This window comes from Mustela lutreola, chromosome X, assembly GCF_030435805.1.
Source record: "Mustela lutreola isolate mMusLut2 chromosome X, mMusLut2.pri, whole genome shotgun sequence".
Classification (NCBI taxonomy): Eukaryota; Metazoa; Chordata; class Mammalia; order Carnivora; family Mustelidae; genus Mustela; species Mustela lutreola.
Genome location: NC_081308.1, coordinates 28,057,141 through 28,075,049, shown reverse-complemented (window position 1 = coordinate 28,075,049; position 17,909 = coordinate 28,057,141). Strand labels below are relative to the sequence as shown.

General features: G+C 37.1%; 1 protein-coding gene across 7 annotated transcripts in view; it reads left to right on the top strand.

Annotated features, from left to right (window-relative positions):
- Positions 1-17,909, top strand: part of DMD (dystrophin) — a 2,248,143-nt gene that overhangs the window by 879,293 nt on the left and 1,350,941 nt on the right. For all 7 annotated transcript variants that reach the window (XM_059157899.1, XM_059157902.1, XM_059157904.1 and 4 more), the window contains exons 26-27: positions 9,956-10,126; positions 15,938-16,120. In XM_059157899.1, the coding sequence (XP_059013882.1) occupies positions 9,956-10,126; positions 15,938-16,120 (354 nt within the window). The remainder of the gene's footprint in view (positions 1-9,955; positions 10,127-15,937; positions 16,121-17,909) is intronic.

Sequence of the window (17,909 nt, the reverse complement as noted above, 5' to 3'; positions counted from 1 at the left end):
GGCTTTACTTGTATCACTCCTCCCCCTAAGGCTGCATAGCTCCATGTCAAGAGAACCCTTGTTAGAATCATGATTTCTCCCACATGGAAAAGTGAGACCATGTGAGTGAGTACCCAGCTTCCCTAGCTATGCAGGACATTGCCAAAAAGTCACATTTCTCTCTCCTCAATCCATAGTACTGAGTTGTGAGCTACATTACTGAGGGCTAATGAGCAGCTGGAAGAACAGCCACCAGGTCTGGGGATTCTATTAAAAGTGTACAGGTCATAGTAATATCACTGAGCCCTTCACAAGCTTTGCCCATCAGCTGCTGAGGTCACTCTGCCCAGTGATCTCCCCAATTTCCCACAGCACTACCAGTGTCCTGTATGACACCCCCACATACATCCCAAAACTGTGGCTGGCTTCCAGTGCATACTGTGGATGGTGGCCAGGACATGCTTTTGTAGGAAGCTAATGAGCATGCACAGAAGTTTGGCCTTAATCTTCAGGCCTTGGAGAGACCACAAACCTAAACATTTAGCACCAGTCTTGGAAAGGAAAAGGGAGGCTGTCAATACCTCTTTAGTCTGGTTTTTTGCAGGATAAAGAGAAGCCATGCAAGCTTAAGAATTCTGCCACAAGAGGGAGCCAGAATTGTGGAACAGTCATATTCATAGAGGGTCTCAGCCTCAGAATTCCTAGTGGTGTTGACAGAAGGTATTTCTCTTCTGATGGCATGTAGTAAAGACTAGAGGAGGTGATTTTTACAGTGAATGCAAAGACAGTGTTACCAGACTTCAAGGAGCATGGAGAATCAAGAATCATGCTACTACCAAAGGGTCATAATAATTTTCCAGTAACCAACCTTAAGGACATGGAGATCTGCCACTCATCTGTTGAAAATAGTTGTTCTAAGAAAATTCAGTGAAACAAATTCAGGAAAACAAAGACTATTAAATTACATTAGGAAACCAATAAAGGAACACAATGAGAAGTGTAAAAAAATAAAAATCATGAAGAAAAAAACACAATGGATATCTGAGAGCTGAAGAATACAGTGGAAGAAATGGGAAACGTAATAAACAGCCTTAATAGAATGGATCAACTGGAAGAAAAAAATCTGTGAAGTAGAAGACAGGACTTACAAAGGTGTCTGGTCAGAGGAGAATGAAAAGAAGAAGTGGGGAAAAAAAAAAGTATGTGCCCTATGGAACACTATCAAGAGAAGTAATTTGTGAACTATTAGAGTCCCAGAAGGAGAAAAGAGGGGTAAAGGGGGCAGAAAGCTTATTTATGGAAATAATGGCTTCAGACTTCTCAAATCTGGAGAGAGATTTGACCGTCCATGAATTCATGAGGCTTTTAGGTCACCAAAAAAAAAAAAAAAAAAAAAAAAATCAATTCAGAAACAAATTTCCCAAGAGACATCAAAAATGAAAAAGTCATTTATTTTATCAGCAAAATAAGCTCATTTGGGAAGAGTAGAGGAGACGCACCTTGGAACAATTAAGCTGTAGGAAAACATAGGCACATCTGAAAAGACCAAAGCAAGGTCAGCTTTTTTTAGGTTTCAGGGTAAAATTCAGGTAGATTGTTTGGAAAAGGAGGTAAGGGTGTGGTGGTTTCTCATTGGCTGCAGGCATTGTTTAGCAAATTGTTCAGGGGGTAGGGAGAGAGCTTCCTCTTCCTGCTGGTTATGAGGCCACAGGGAATAGTGCATGGGTGACAGCTCCCCCTTTAGGGCTTCATGACTGTTTTAATGAGGTTTCCCATACTCATTTTCATACTTTTTGCCTACAAGAGAACCTCATAAAGTCTTCACTGGATTTCTCAGTGGAAACTTTACATGCCAGGAGGGAGTGAGGATATATACTTAAAGTGCTGAAAAGAAAAAAAAAAATGCTAACCTAGAAAATACTATCTGGCCAAGTAGACTTTCAAAAATGAAGGAGAGATAAAGTCTCTTATAGACACACAAATGCTAAAGAAGTTCATCATTACTATATCCACCTTAGAAGAAATGTTGAAAGTTCAAGCTGAAATTAAAGGATATTAGTTAGTGGTATGAAGACATATGAAAATATACTGCACACTGTATACACTGCATTAATAGAATGAAATATTTTTTAAAAATATATTTCAGTAGATGCAGAAAAAGCATTTGACAAAACTGCCAGTTTGACACCCTTTCATGATAAAACTTAATGAATTCTGTATAAGAGGAATGCCCTTGACCATAGTAGAAACCATATATGTCAACTTTGCAGCCAGTATCACACTCAGTAGTGAAAAGCAGAAAACTTTTCCTCTAAGATTAGACAAAGGTGCCCACTCTCAGCACTGCTATTTAACATAGTCCTGGAAATTCTAATGAAAGCAATTAGGAAAGAAAAAGAAATAAAGACATCCAAATTAGAAAGGAAGAAATAAAATTGTTTACACATGATGTTTCCTCTACATAGAAAATCCTAAAGACCCCACCAAAAAAAGTATTGTAACAATAAACAAATTCAATAAAATTGCAGTATGGAAGTAGTCAAATTATGGAAAGAGCCCAGATGTCCATCGGTTGATGGATAGATAGAGAAGATGTGGTACATATATACAGTGAAATATTTTTCGGTTACCCAGAAGAATAAAGTCTTGGCATTTGTAATGACGTGGATGGAGTTGGAGTATATTATACTAAGTGAAACATGTCAGAAAAGTAAATACCACGTGAATTCATTTGTGTGGATTTTAAGAATCAAAACAAATGGGCCAACTGAGTAGCTCAGTCATTTAGCGTCCAACTCTTGATTTCAGCTCAGGTCATGATCTTAGGGTTGTGAGAGTGAGCCCCACATGGGACTCCAGGCCCAGCACAGAGCCTGCTTAAGATTCTGTCTATTACTCTCCGTCTGCCCTGCTGCACTCATGTGCATGAATGCTGTCTAAATACATACATACATACATATATACATACATACATACATACAGATCATCATAGGGGAAGGGGAAAAAAAGAGAGGGTGCTAGAGGGGAGGTGGGCAGGGGATGGGCTACAATCCTGATGGATATTAAGGAGGGCACATGTGATGAAAACTGAATGTTCTGTGTAAATGATGAAACACTAAATTCGACTCCTGAAACAAATGTTAAATTATATGATAACTAACTAGAATTTAAAAATAAACCTGGAAAAAATCGCAGTACACAAAATCAATGTATAGAACTATGCAGAAATGAGTTATATTTCTGTACAATAACAACAAAATATCTGAGAAAGAAATAAAACAACCCTTTTTATGATAGTATCAAAAAACAAAAGAGTTAAGGATTAAGTTTAGTTAAGGATTAAGGTGGTGAAAGATCTGTACTATGAAAACTATAGAACTTCAATGAAAGAAATTGAAGAAGGGGGTGCCTGGGTGGCTCAGTGGGTTAAGTCCACTTAGAGTGGTTCTACTCTAGGCTTTGCTGGTAGATATAAAATAAACACAGACAACTGTCACAAGTAGGGCAGTACACACAGAATCTCAGCTGTAGAAACCATTTCAAAATATAAATTTGCAGGTGCCTGGGTGGCTCAGTGGGTTAAGCCTCTGCCTTTGGCTCAGGTCATGATCTCAGGGTCCTGGGATCGAGCCCTGCATTGGGCTTTCTGCTTGGTGGGGAGCCTGCCCCCCCAACCCTGCCTACCTCTGCCTGCTTGTGATCTCTCTCTCTGTCAAATGAATAAATAAAATCTTTTTAAAAAAAGAAATTGAAGAAGACACAAGTAAATGAAAAGATACCTGTTTTCATGGATCAAAAGAGTTCATATTCTTAAAATGTTCATACTACCCAAGCCATTTATAGAGCCATTGCAATCCCTATAAAAATTCTAAGGATTTTTTTTTCTCAGAAATGAAACAGGCATTCTTAAAATTTGTGCAGAACCTCAAAAGACCCCATGTGACCAAAACCATCTTGACAAAGAACAAAGTCAGAGGCATCACACTTTTGATTTCAAGCTATATTACGAACTGTAGTAATAAAAACAATATGGTACTGACATAAAACTAGACACACAGATGAATGAAGGAATTGAGAGTCCAGAAATAAACCCTCATGTGTCCAGTCAACTAACATTTGGCAAGAGAATCAAAGATAACCAATGGGAAAAGGATAAATCTCTTCAATAAATGGTATTGGGAAGACTGGACAATCATATGGAAGAATGCAATTAAATTCCTATCTTACACCACAAAAATTAATGCAAAATGTCAATTTCTTCCTGGTTCAATTTTGGGAGTTTATAGTTTTCCAGGAATGTATCCATTTCATCTAGGTTGCTTAGCTTATTGGCGTATAACTGTTAATAATAACTTCTGATGATTGTTTCTACTTCCTTGGTGTTAGTTGTGATATCTCCCTTTTCATTCATAATTATATGAATTTGGGCTTTCTCTCTTCTCTTTTGGATTAGTGTGGCCAATGGTTTATCTATCTTATTGATTCGTTCAAAAAACCAACTTCTAGTTTCATTGATACATTCTAATGTATCTCTGGTTTCTACCTCATTGATCTCAGCTCTAATCTTGATGATTTCCCTTCTTATGTGTGGAGTTGGTTTGATTTGTTGTTGATTCTCCAGTTCTTTAAGGTGTAAAGACTGCTGCTGTGTTCTGGATTTTTCAATTTTTTTGAGGGAGGCTTGGATGGCTATGTATTTCCCCCTTAGGACCGCCTTGCTGTATCCCATAGGTTTTGGACTGAAGTGTCTTCATTCTCATTGGTTTCCATGGATTGTTTCAGTTCTTCTTTGATCTCCTGGTTGATCCAAGCATTTTTAGCAAGGTGGTATTTAGCTTCCGAGTCTTTGAGTTCCTTCTGAACTTTTCCTTGTGATTGAGCTCCAGTTTCAAATCATTGTGATCTGAGAATATGCTGCCTAGAGAAATCTGTACTTTTAATGCTATTCCAATCAAAATTCCACCAATATTTTTCAAAGAGCTAGAGCAAATAATCCAAAAATTTGTATGGAATCATAAAAGACTTTGAATCACTAAGGAAATGTTGAAAAACAAAAATAAAACTGGGGCATCACGTTACCTGATTTCAAGCTCTACTACGAAGCTGTGATCACCAAGACAGCATGGTACTGGCATAAAAACAGACACATAGACCAGTGGAGCAGAGTAGAGAGCCCAGATATGGACCCTCAACTCTATGGTCAAATAATCTTGGAAAAAACAGGGAAAAATACACAGTGAAAAAAAGACAGTCTCTTCAATAAATGGTGCTAGGAAAACTGGACAGCTATATGTAGAAGAATGAAACTCGACCATTCTCTTACACCGTACACAAAGATAAACTCAAAATGGATAAAAGACCTCAATGTGAGACAGGAATCCATCAGAATCCTAGAGGAGAACACAGGCAGTAACCTCTTCGATATCAGCCACAGCAACTTCTTTCAAGATATGTCTCCAAAGGCAAAGGAAACAAAAGCAAAAATGAACTTTTGGGGCTTCCTCAAAATCAAAAGCTTCTGCACAACAAAGGAAACAGTCAAGAAAACAAAGAGGCAACCCACGGAATGGGAGAAGATATTTGCAAATGACAGTACAGACAAAAAGGTTGATATCCAGGATCTATAAAGAACTCCTCAAACTCAACACACACAAAACAGGCAATCATATCAAAAAACGGGCAGAAGATATGAACAGACACTTCTCCAATGAAGACATACAAATGGTTATCAGACACATGAAAAAATGTTCATCATCACTAGCCATCAGGGAGATTCAAATTAAAACCACATTGAGATGCCACCTTACACCAGTTAGAATGGCCAAAATTAGCAAGACAGGAAACAACATGTGTTGGAGAGGATGTGGAGAAAGAGGAACCCTCTTACACTGTTGGTGGGAATGCAAGTTGGTGCAGTTACTTTGGAGAACAGTGTGGAGATTCCTCAATAAATTAAAAATAGAACTTCCCTATGACCCTGCAATTGCACTACTGGGTATTTACCCCAAAGATACAGATGTAGTGAAAAGAAGGGCCATCTGTACCTCAATGTTTGTAGCAGCAATGACCACGGTCGCCAAACTGTGGAAAGAACCAAGATGCCGTTCAACAGACAAATGGATAAGGAAGATGTGGTCCATATACACTAGGGAGTATTATGCCTCCATCAGAAAGGATGAATACCAAATTTTTTTAGCAACATGGACGGGACTGGAAGAGATTATGCTGAGTGAAATAAGTCAAGCAGAGAGTCAATTATCATATGGTTTCACTTATTTGTGGAGCATAACAAATAGCATAGAGGACAAGGGGAGTTAGAGAGGAGAAGGGATTTGAGGGAAATTGGAAGGGGAGGTGAACCATGAGAGACTATGGACTCTGAAAAACGTAAGGGCGGAGGGTGGGAGGTTGGGGGAACCAGGTGGTGTGTATTAGAGAGGGCACGGATTGCTTGCAGCACTGGGTGTGGTGCAAAAACAATGAATAGTGTTACACTGAAAATAAATTTAAAAATTAAAAAAAAAATTAATGCAAAATGTGTGAAAGACTTAAAAGACCTGAAACCATAAAACTTGGAAGAAAACAGGGAGGATATTCTTTGACATTGGTCTTGGCAGTGATATTTTCAATACGACACCAATGTAGAAACAACAAAAGAAAAATAAGTGGAACTACTTATTTTAATCTTAAGTGTTCTCATCATGAAAAGAAAAAAAATGGTAATCATGTGAGGTAATAGAGGTATTAAGCACTCCTATTGTGGTAATCATTTCACAATATATATGTGTATCAAATACTCACACTGAACACCTTAAACTTATACCATGTTATATGTCAATTATACCTAAATAAAGCTGGGGTGGAGGGGGAAGTGAAATGAGGAAGGACAGTGCTGAATATTTGACTTAAAAATTCTGGAATGGGGAACATGAAGAACTTTTTGTTTTATATCTGAGGTGTGGCTCTGTAATCTGAAATTGCAGGGCATAGATTGGGCAATTTAATGCTAGAATGCCAACATCGGTAATATGATACAGGTAAGGGGAAAATTGTCCAAACCTTTTAATAGAAATCCTTCTAAAATATGAAACACCAAAAATTCATATCTCTGGCTCATCAGGCATAGAGCTGTGGAATGTTAAGTTCAGAAAAGACCTTGGAAATCACCTTGTCCAACTGTTAGATAAGTTATAGAGCAGAGATAAAGAAAAATGAGGTGGTATCTCCAGGTTCACTTAACTTGCTAATGACTGAGTCCGGGTATCCTGAATGCAAAGCTGATGTTTTTGCCAATACATTTGTGCTGTCACCTCAGAATGACTTCCCACCTGCTTTTCCTTTAAAAACAAAAAACAAAAACAAAAACAAAACAAACAAAAACATTCCTGATCCCTTCCTTCCAGTGTAGTTTAATAGTATGCAGTGTGTGTGTGTGTGTGTGTGTGTGTGTGTGTGTGTGTGTGTTTTAACTATAAGACTTTGGCTAAGTTCCGTTAGTCATTCTAATATTATTGTCACTTTGCCAACTGTCTGAAAAGATTATAGGAGCACAGCCAAGCACAGCCAAGTAGAAATTGAGCAACCTGTTTTCTTACACTACTTATAGGCTCATTGGTTATGCAAATAGCCTTTATACTTTAATTAGTTTAACTGTTAGACATATTGTTCTAGCTATGCCACAGTGAAGCATTTATTTACATTTCAGTAGATCAGGCACTACATTCACCAAGGAAAGTAAAGAACTTAAAAGTTTTTTTAATTTAATTGTATGAAGCTTAAGATGCTTGGAAAAAATAAGGAAAATTAATATGGTTCTGCACATATTTAGTATTTGGTAAAGTACATACAAATTTCATTACAATAAACTATGTGTTATATATTAAGACTGTACAATTAAAACTCTGTTACTTTAAAGATAGAACTCTACTTGGGATGCCTGGGTGGCTTAGTGGGTTAAAGCCTCTGCCTTCAGCTCAGGTCATGATCCCAGGGTCCTGGGATCAAGCCCCGCATCGGGCTCTTTGCTCAGCAGAGAGCCTGCTTCCTCCTCTCTCTCTGCCTGCCTCTCTGCCTCCTTGTGATTTCTGTCTGTCAAATAAATAAATAAATCTTAAAAAAAAAAAAGATAGAACTCTACTTAATTTCAGAGAAAAAAATTAATGTCATTGGATTATATTTCCTTTTTAAGGTGAAAGAGAAACAATATATAATCATTCTAGTACCAAACTGAGATTTTTTTTGCTCAGTGTGGTACAACAGAGTGCTTTGTTAGAAGAGATTAACATGCATAATTTTCTTGTAGATATTTAAAGTTTTGCTATTTTGGTTAATTAGTTTATTATTTCTGGTTAATTAGTAATACATTCTTTCATAAAAAGTAGTTCAGAAATATATGAGAATTTAAAAGTGCACATCTCCTATTACCGCACTTACTGTTTTGCAACCTGCTTTTTAAGCTTAAAATTATATACAGAACGACTTCCACTTCAGTACAGATGTATTAGTGCTACATAGTATCCCATTGAGTGCATATGTGTGTCTCACAGTTAGTTTAACTTATCCACAGAGGACATTTGGATCTGCTTCTGATATGTGGCTGTCTTTAAAGCTGAACTGAGTAGTTTTCATGCCACATTGTATTTCTGTGGTATTTGTTGTGATCTTTCCTCTCTCATTCCTAATTTTATTTATTTGGGTTCTTTCTCCTTCTCTTAAGTCTGGCTGGAGGTTTATCAGTTTTATTTTCTCTCAAAGAACCAGCTCCTAGTTACATTGATCTGTTCTAGTATCTTTTCCCTATATCATTGATTTCTGCTCTAATCATTATTTCCCTTTTCTGCTGGCTTTAGGCTTCATTTGTTGTTCTTTTTCTAGCTCCTTTAGGTGAAAAGTTAGTTTGTATATTTGAGATTTTTTCTTGCTTCTTGAGGTACACCTGTATTGCTATATACTCCCCTTTTAGGACTGCTTTTGCTGTATCCCAGAAGTTTTGGACTACTGTGTTTTGATTTTCACTTGTTTCCATATATTTCTTTATTTCTTCTTTAATTTCCTGGTTATCCCATTTATTCTTTAGTAGGATGTTCTTTAACCTCCATGCATTTGTGGTCTTTCCAAACTTTTTCTTGTGGTTGACTTCCAGTTTCATAGCACTGTGGTCTGAAAAGATACATGGTATGAACTCAATGTTGTGTGCTGGATGAGGCCTGATTTATGACCCAGGATGTGATCTGTTGTGGAGAATGTCCCATGTGCACTTGAAAAGAATATGTATTCTGCTGCTTTAGGGTGAAATATCCTGAATATATTTGTAGTCTATCTGGTCCAGAATGACATTCAAAGCCATTGTTTCATTATTGATTTTCTGTTTAGATGATTTGTCCATTGCTATAAGTGGGGTATTAAAGTCCCCTACTATTAATATATTATTTTCAGTAAATTTATTTATGTTTGTTATTAATTATTTTATATATTTGCGTGCTCCCATGTTGGGGACATAAATATTTACATTATTCCTGCCACTTTTTACACTGAATTTTGTATGATACATTCTTTAAAGTGAAATAGTAAAAAAAAAATAATAATTAAATGGAATAGACTCAGATTTATGAACATTAGAAATTGTGCCAATAAACTAACATCTCCAACTGAAATATATTATGAAAAAAATTATTTTGTCTCTTCTTTATTCACAGAAAAACATAGCCATACATAATAGCTAAATTATAGTCATGGGGGAATATATTCATTTTATTATATATGTCAAGTAAATGGCTATATCTTATTTTAACACTTAAGTGAAATTAAGTGTAACCAATAGCCATGAGTTATTTCCTCATTCATATAAGCTTTTTTACTTCTTGCTTCTTTTCTATCTAAGCTTTCTGTTATTTGCAGACTGTTCAGTAATAATATAATGACAATGTTTTGTGACTTTCAATATTCATGCTTTGCTTGTTGGTTTGTTTTATGGAAGGTCTATGCCAGGAAGGAAGCCTTAAAGGGAGGTTTGGATAAAACCGTAAGTCTTCAGAAAGATCTGTCAGAGATGCATGAATGGATGACGCAAGCTGAGGAAGAATACCTGGAGAGAGATTTCGAATATAAGACCCCTGATGAATTACAGACAGCAGTTGAAGAGATGAAGGTAAAATTAACCAAATAAAATGAAGCAAAGAAATTAAAAAAAAAAAAAGAAAGAGGCAGCGTTGCTTGACATTGTGATTCTATACTATCTGTTCTTTCCTTGGTTTAATGGTGGAAGTTGATTTTTAATGAATTCAGCTTCAAGTTTGGCATATATTATGGATTCTGAAATTTTTTATTTATAATTTTAATGCATTGTGGTCAAAATATAAATATTGACAATCATTAGCGACATTTTCCCCATGATATCTTATAGTATTAAGCGATTGGAATCAGCTACTCACATTGGCTGTTTCTAGTGATGAAAATTCAAATGGAAAATATGCCAAGGGTTATTGCAGTGACAGTTGAAAATGTAGCTAACAGACTATGATCGTTTGGTTTCTGAAAGGGGTTTCTGAGAATTTAGATACTAAATACTTTAGCTTATGGCCTTTAATGTGAATGAAGAGGACTGAGTTTACATGGACTTCTCAAACAGTAGGATAAGAAATAATGATTTAGGACCAAGGAAACTAGTGCATAGCAGGGACTGGGAGGTGCGGCCTGAAATAGAGTCTCTGCAGTGGCATTTCACTATGGCCTTGGACACAGGATAGTCAATGTAATCTCTAATTTGTCATGTCTACACTGTGTCAGTTTCTAACTTGAATATATGAACTGAGAATTGAAACTTACTTGTAAGTAAATTGCCTGGCTCAGAGTTGGTATTCAAAGACCCTATGGTAGAATGAAGGATACTGAATGTATTTCATTCCATTCCCTCCCAAGCTATTCTAAGTGGATCACATGGCGTTAGTCACATATAAAATGTAAAATTAAAACATATAGGGAAGATTGTATTTAAACAGTAATAGTTTTCAGGGTATTAAAAGCTTAATAATTGGAGTGCCTGGGTGGCTCAGTGGGTTAAAGCCTCTGCCTTCAGCTCGGGTCATGATCCCAGGACCCTGGGATCAAGCCCTGAGTCAGGCTCTCTGCTCGGCAGGGAGCCTGCTTCCTCCTCTCTCTCTGCCTGCCTCTCTGCCTGCTTATGATCTTTTTCTGTCAAATAAATAAATAAAATCTTTTTTAAAAAGCTTAATAATTATTCTAATCTAATACTACCACATATCATTCATTCATTTAAGCCACTAACACTAATTGTATAGTAACTATATGCTAAGTACCCTTTTAGACACCAACTATAGTGGTGAGCAAGACATATAAAGGACCTGACTTCTTGGAACTTACAATCTAGTGTGGGGAGAGCAGGCAGTGAATGGAGAAATAAACTCATATGAGGTCACGGTAGTTTGCCTAACAAGTAAACCAAGAATATAAAATAAAAAAATAATTAGGATTTAAGTGAAAGTTGGAGGTGGTAATATGCTATTTTAGGAAGGATTGAGGTATAGGAAATTTGTGAGGCATTAAAACCTGAGATTTGAATCCTAAGAAAAAATCAGCCTTCAAAAACAAACAAACAAAAACACACAAACAAAACCTATGGAAGAACATTTCAGTCAGAGGTAAGAGCTGCTACAAAGACCTTAAGGCTACTGGGAAGAGAAAGAGGCCTGCCAGTCTGCACAGAGTAAAGCAGGATAAATCCCCAGAGATGATTTTGAGGGAGGGAGGGAGGCACATGCTAACAGGAATTTTGTAGGATTGGGGAAGTTCATGAGAAGTGAAATGGGAAAGCCACGGGACAGGTTCAAACAAGAGACTCTAATGATTTTAAATTTGAATGTGGGGAGATCACTCATAGGAAAATTATATCACCATAGGTAGTGAGAGCTACTAGATACTGTGGAAGCAAAATAGACCCCAGTGCTTTTTGCTGATCTAAAAACTAAAGTCCCCAGCTAGATGAAGAATTTATTCATAGTCACAGGCTTTATCTGTGGTAGAACCAAGAATACTGAATATATGTCATGCCACCCCATCCCACACCATTCCATCCCACGATGTTCCAAACTGTTCTATTTTTTCTTTTGTTTCCTTTTAGAGTCATGTGCCATCCATGTTGCCTTCCATCTTACATCCTATTCTCCAAGTGGCTGTTTTTCTCACCTCCTCTAATACTTTGTAGCCACTGCCTGGGATCCCTAAGTAGATAACCAGCAGTGAGCTTGTGTTCAGCTGCTGTACTTCTCCCAATTCCTCTGTTTGGCTCTGGCCCTCTTCTGGCCCTCTTCGCTCTCTGCCTAACAGTTTGCCTATCTCGCTAACCACCCAGGCAGATCCTTTTCTCTTTTCCAGTGCTAGAGAGCAAACTGTCTCAAATTTTGAAATTTTGCACACAGTTCTTGAAATGAATAACCCAACCAATTAGTCCACGTGGACTTGATTAAATAATTGATCGAGCTACAAAATTGCTCAAGGATGGGGTAATTCTGAAAAGAGGGAAAGCTCAGGCAGCTTCTGACAACAACAGCCAGGGAAGTTGGCAAGAAGATCCAATTTCTTGTACTTTTTTGCCTTCCAGTCAAGATAATCTCTTTAGGTTTGTTTAACTACCTAGAAGGCAGTGATGGTAACTTGTCCAGGCTTCCACCTGTGCTCATGTTGAGAGTAAATTTATCTTTATTATCAAATGAAACTGGCAGACCTACTCAGACACTTTTTCCTAATTTACTCAGAGAAAAAGTAGTTTATTTACTTTTATCTCCTGTGTTTTACTTGAAAATGATTATGCTATTTTCCTGATTTCTTTCCCCCAGTAAGTAAGACTTTTCAATGAACATGAAAAAGTTTCTAAGAGTGTTTGATAAACATTATCTGATTTGAAAATTCTGTTGGAGTTCTACAACGAATAAATGGTGAAACTTTATATTAACCTTATTACAAATTTCTGAAATTTCAGTGTTAATTATTTTCTTCTTTATTTTGTTTTAAATTTACACTATTATAACTCTAGTCCTCATGCTTACCAGAATTGCATAAATGTATTTACTGTTCTCATTGTATGACAGACTAGAATGTGACTGTTACAACTGAGTGAGCATCTCAGTCACCTTAAAGGACTAGTTAAAACAGAGATTTCTAGGCCTCACCCCAGAATCTCTAATTTACGGAGTCTGGGGTAGGACCTTAGAATTTTAACCTCTAACAAACTTCCAGATGATGCCAGGAAACAAGTTCCAAAGTGGTTCCAAGAAACTGTACTTTGAGAACCACTGGTTTGGGATATTGGCAATGAAAGGTGTCTCAGCATATAATGGATAGATTCATGGAAATAAAGGGAAGAAAAAAATACATCATTTCTGATGAGGATTACATCTAAATTATACCACTCATTTAGTTTTCTGCCTTTTATTTCAGTGGAGAAATTTTATCTCCATTTCTCCTCTAAATGTTTCCCAGATTCTAAGCTTTTTTTTTTTTTTTTTTTTTAAGAATTTATGAAAGCCAAAAAAAAAAAAAAAAAAGGAAGAATGAAGTGTTTTTCCATTCTGCATTTTTGGTAGTTGTGTAGGTTGTTTGTAACTTGTATAAAATGTAATTTCATTCATTGGATCCAGCACAGAATGCTTCTTCATTTCACAGAGGATTTGAGATGGAGTTAACCGAAACTATGGGAAAGAAAGGATGTAGTTTCCAGGATGGCTTTCTTAAACACTTTGAAACTCAGTTTTCTGATGTCAAATATAGAGATGACAAAATTCATCTCACAAGGTTTTGTTAAAGATGCAACGAAGTCACACATATAGCATGTCTGACACGGCACACAGTGGCACATAGTTAGTGATTAATGGTTGTCAGAATTGTTTGTAAGCTAAAATTACTATAGTCAAAATATGGTTTGTGTAGAAATAAACCTTATGTTCAGTAATGCCAAAAAGAGACTTAAGAATTTTGAGCTAAAAATTTTAATCAATTACATCAAAATCCATGAAGGTAATCACTTAATATTCAAAATATCTTGGCATTTGCCATCATATTATATACTTTTGAGGCACCGTGAGAATAAATCCAAAGGCATAGATTACTTTTGTTGAAAAATACAAAGGCATTTTATAGCTGACCTTGTCTATTTCTTGCCCATCTCATCTTACTTTACTACACTGCATGTAGGCCCAGCTTCCCCCTGCCAGCACCTACATTTATTGACGTAAGGACTTTCTGTGGTTCCTGTGTCCCACTTTTCCCACCTAAGTGTCAGGCTTCACTACTATGAAATTCACATCCCTCTACCAGGCTTCAACCAGTGGTGGGAGATGATGTATAAATACCCCATTTCTTCACCATTGAGTGGGATAACCCTGAGATGTATTTGCCAGAGCTTCCCAGCAAGATTCATCTCTAGTCACCAACACTGGTTGCTGAGCTGAATAAGTATACCTTTATAATATCAATTTCTACACCAGTATTTGCTTTACATGGCACATAAACTACTTATGCTTGAAAGCCCATCTCAAGGTTGGCCTTTGGAGTAACTCAAATGAAAGACATATTGTGAGTGAGTGTGTGTGTGTGTGTGTGTGTGTGAGAGAGAGAGAGAGAGGGAGAGAGAGAGAAAGAGAGAGAGAGAGAGAGAGATACATGTGCACATCAAAAGTTGAGGAGTATAAATACCCTGCAGCTAAAGACCTCCAGCAAGATTCATGTAGTTGAACAAATTGGGTTTAGTACTCCTGGCAGTGAGGGAGAATACACACTTTGGGGAACTGTGGGTTGTAGGAGTTAGAGCATATTAGAAAGACCCTGTTGTAGGATCTGAGTTTTTGTTAGATGATTTAGGGAGAGTTGAAGAGCTTTGCTTTGGATATTATGTTGTCTGTAACTGGGAATAACTCTGTGATTGGGTGTCTTAATAAATCTGTCATAGAACGAAGGAAGACTAGAGTGAAGTTAAAGGTATAATTGATAAAGAAACAACACAGGCTCATGAAATATAGAGGTATTGTTGTCATGATCCACAGTGGTAGTAACAAAGTGGCTTTCTCGGATGCTGATACTCTGTGAAACACTTTATGTTTTATGGGAGAAGACCAAAGGCATAGCTGAGGACCAGGTGAGCCCCCTTCCTTTCAGTGGCTGCTCTTCTCATCTTCCTCTTATTTGGTTACTGGATGGAAGTTTCTTTTCTCAAAATACGGTCCTGGATGTAGCACTATGAAGACTTTTCTATATTAATTATCTTTTGATTTAAATAATTATATTTGTACTAATTTCAATATTACTCATTCATTTGAGTAATTTAGAAATGATTTCAATTTTAGAATATGGGATATTTTTGTTAGTATTGAAATACATGTTTCGGGACACCTGGGTGGCTCAGTGGGTTAAAGCCTCTGCCTTCAGCTCAGGTCATGATCTCAGGGTTCTCAGATAGAGCCCCACATCAGGCTCTCTGCCCATCAGAGAGCCTGCTTCCTCCTCTCTCTCTCTCTCTGCCTGCCTCTCTGTCTACTTGTGATCTCACTCTGGCAAATAAATAAAATCCTTAAAAAAAAAAAAAAAGAAAAGAAATCCATGTTTCTTGCTTGTCTAATATACATGTCTCCATGGGCATGTATGTGTGTACATATGCACACATACACATATATGAAAGAGGGTGAGAGAGGACACCACAAACCCATACCCACATGTTGACTATTTTGCACTGGATTCTGATGAAAGAGCTCTTACATTCTGATAATAATTTTTCCTTCCAAATTCAAGTTTTAACTAAATCTGAATTTATGGAAGTGATTGTAGTGACTACTGGATTTATTTTTATTAATCTCACAGGGATCAGGAAGAAAGTATATGATATACAGGAATGCATTTTCTAAGTAAATCCATTGCCTTGCTGTCAAGTGAGAGAGCACTCTTTGTTTTTCAGAGAGCTAAAGAAGAGGCCCAGCAGAAAGAAGCCAAAGTGAAACTCCTGACTGAGTCCGTCAACAGTGTCATAGCTCAAGCTCCACCTGTAGCACAAGAGGCCTTAAAAAAGGAACTTGACACTCTCACCACCAACTATCAATGGCTGTGCACCAGGCTCAATGGCAAATGCAAGACCTTGGAAGTCAGTTGCTTTTCTTGATCTTAATTACTTATGTGTCAGTTTGCGAACCTATGTGGCTCACAGTGATTAAGAATAGGAATACTGATCTCCCTGATATGAGGAAGTGGTGATGCAACATGGGGGCTTAAGTGGGTAGGAGAAGAATAAATGAAACAAGATGGGATTGGGAGGGAGACAAACCATAAGTGACTCTTAATCTCACAAAACAAACTGAGGGTTGCTGGGGGGAGGGGGTTTGGGAGAAGGGGATGGGATTATGGACATTGGGGAGGGTATGTGCTTTGGTGAGTGCTGTGAAGTGTGTAAATCTGGTGATTCACAGACCTGTACCCCTGGGGATAAAAATATATGTTTATAAAAAATAAAAAATTAAAAAAAAAAAAAAGAATAGGAACACTGGGGCGCCTGGGTGGCTCAGTAGGTTAAGCCGCTGCCTTCGGCTCAGGTCGTGATCTCAGGGTCCTGGGATCGAGTCCCGCATCGGGCTCTCTGCTCAGCAGGGAGCCTGCTTCCTCCTCTCTCTCTCTCTGCCTCTCTGCCTACTTGTGATCTCTCTCTGTCAAATAAATAAATAAAATCTTAAAAAAAAAAAAAAAAGAATAGGAACACTGGTGTTAAGACAGCTTAGGCTGAGTGTCCTCACAAAGTCACTTAGAAGTTTGTGACTTTGGGCCTGTTGCATACATTGTATGAACGTGTTTCCTATCTGTGAAATGGACAAAAAAAAATGCATATTCCATAGGGTGCTGAGAAAATTAAATAAGTTATTCTATTTAATACTTTGCCTAGTGAGCAGTTCTAGTTCTAATTCTTATTATTACCTTATTACTATTATTATTAGGTCACAAAAATCTTATAAATAAGTTTTCCCAATATTTATATAAAATGGTCTTAATTCTTTCATACATTTTAATGTGCATAAAATCATAAGATCAGAGTCCACATTTACTTTGTGGAGAAGTATGTTCTGTGATAATGTTAAGAATCAATCTGCCCTGTAGGGTGCTTCACAAGACATGTTGTCTAGCTTTTTTGGGGGGGGGCATTTTACATTATATTTAAGTATCCATTTAGGTTTTGCTTTATCTTTTCCAGATGCTTTACTCCTTAGTTTATCTGAAAATAGCTGACAAAGAATTCATGTAAAAATACTATTTACTAACAGTAAGGATTGTGTCGAGGAGCACAAAACTTTGCCTAGCACCAAAAGCTGAAGCCATCAGAGACTGCCCACTAGCTGGGCAGTAAATTAAGCCCCCTTTGCTGACATGAATTGAGTCATCTTAGTGAATATATTGATAAACAATTCATAAATATTCCAAACCAATGGAGAGGGACTAAAAAGGGACTGTATGACCTTATAATTTCAATACAAATGGAAGAGATTTTAAGTGTGATTGCAGATGAAAAATAGAGGGATAGCTCAATAGTCTTGAAAACTGTATTAATATGAAAATAAAAGGTCTCTTTAGAAAACATATCCTGAAATAGATAAAAAAAAGTCCCTCCCTCATGTAACATGATAGTATGAATTAGTTTGGACTTCCCTGGGACCCATAGCATCATCTCTTCCCTTCCTTTCCTGTTTTTTTTTTTTTTTTTTCTGTAGCTCTTAGCACTAACACAATGGATTTTGTTTTCTCTCTCTCTCTCTCTCTCTGAATATGGCTGACACACAGTGTTATATTGTTTTCAAGTATACAGTGTAGTGATTAAAGAACTCTGTACATTATGCTAAGCTCACCACAAGTGTAGCTCCCATCTGTCATCATTTGTTATTATATAAAGG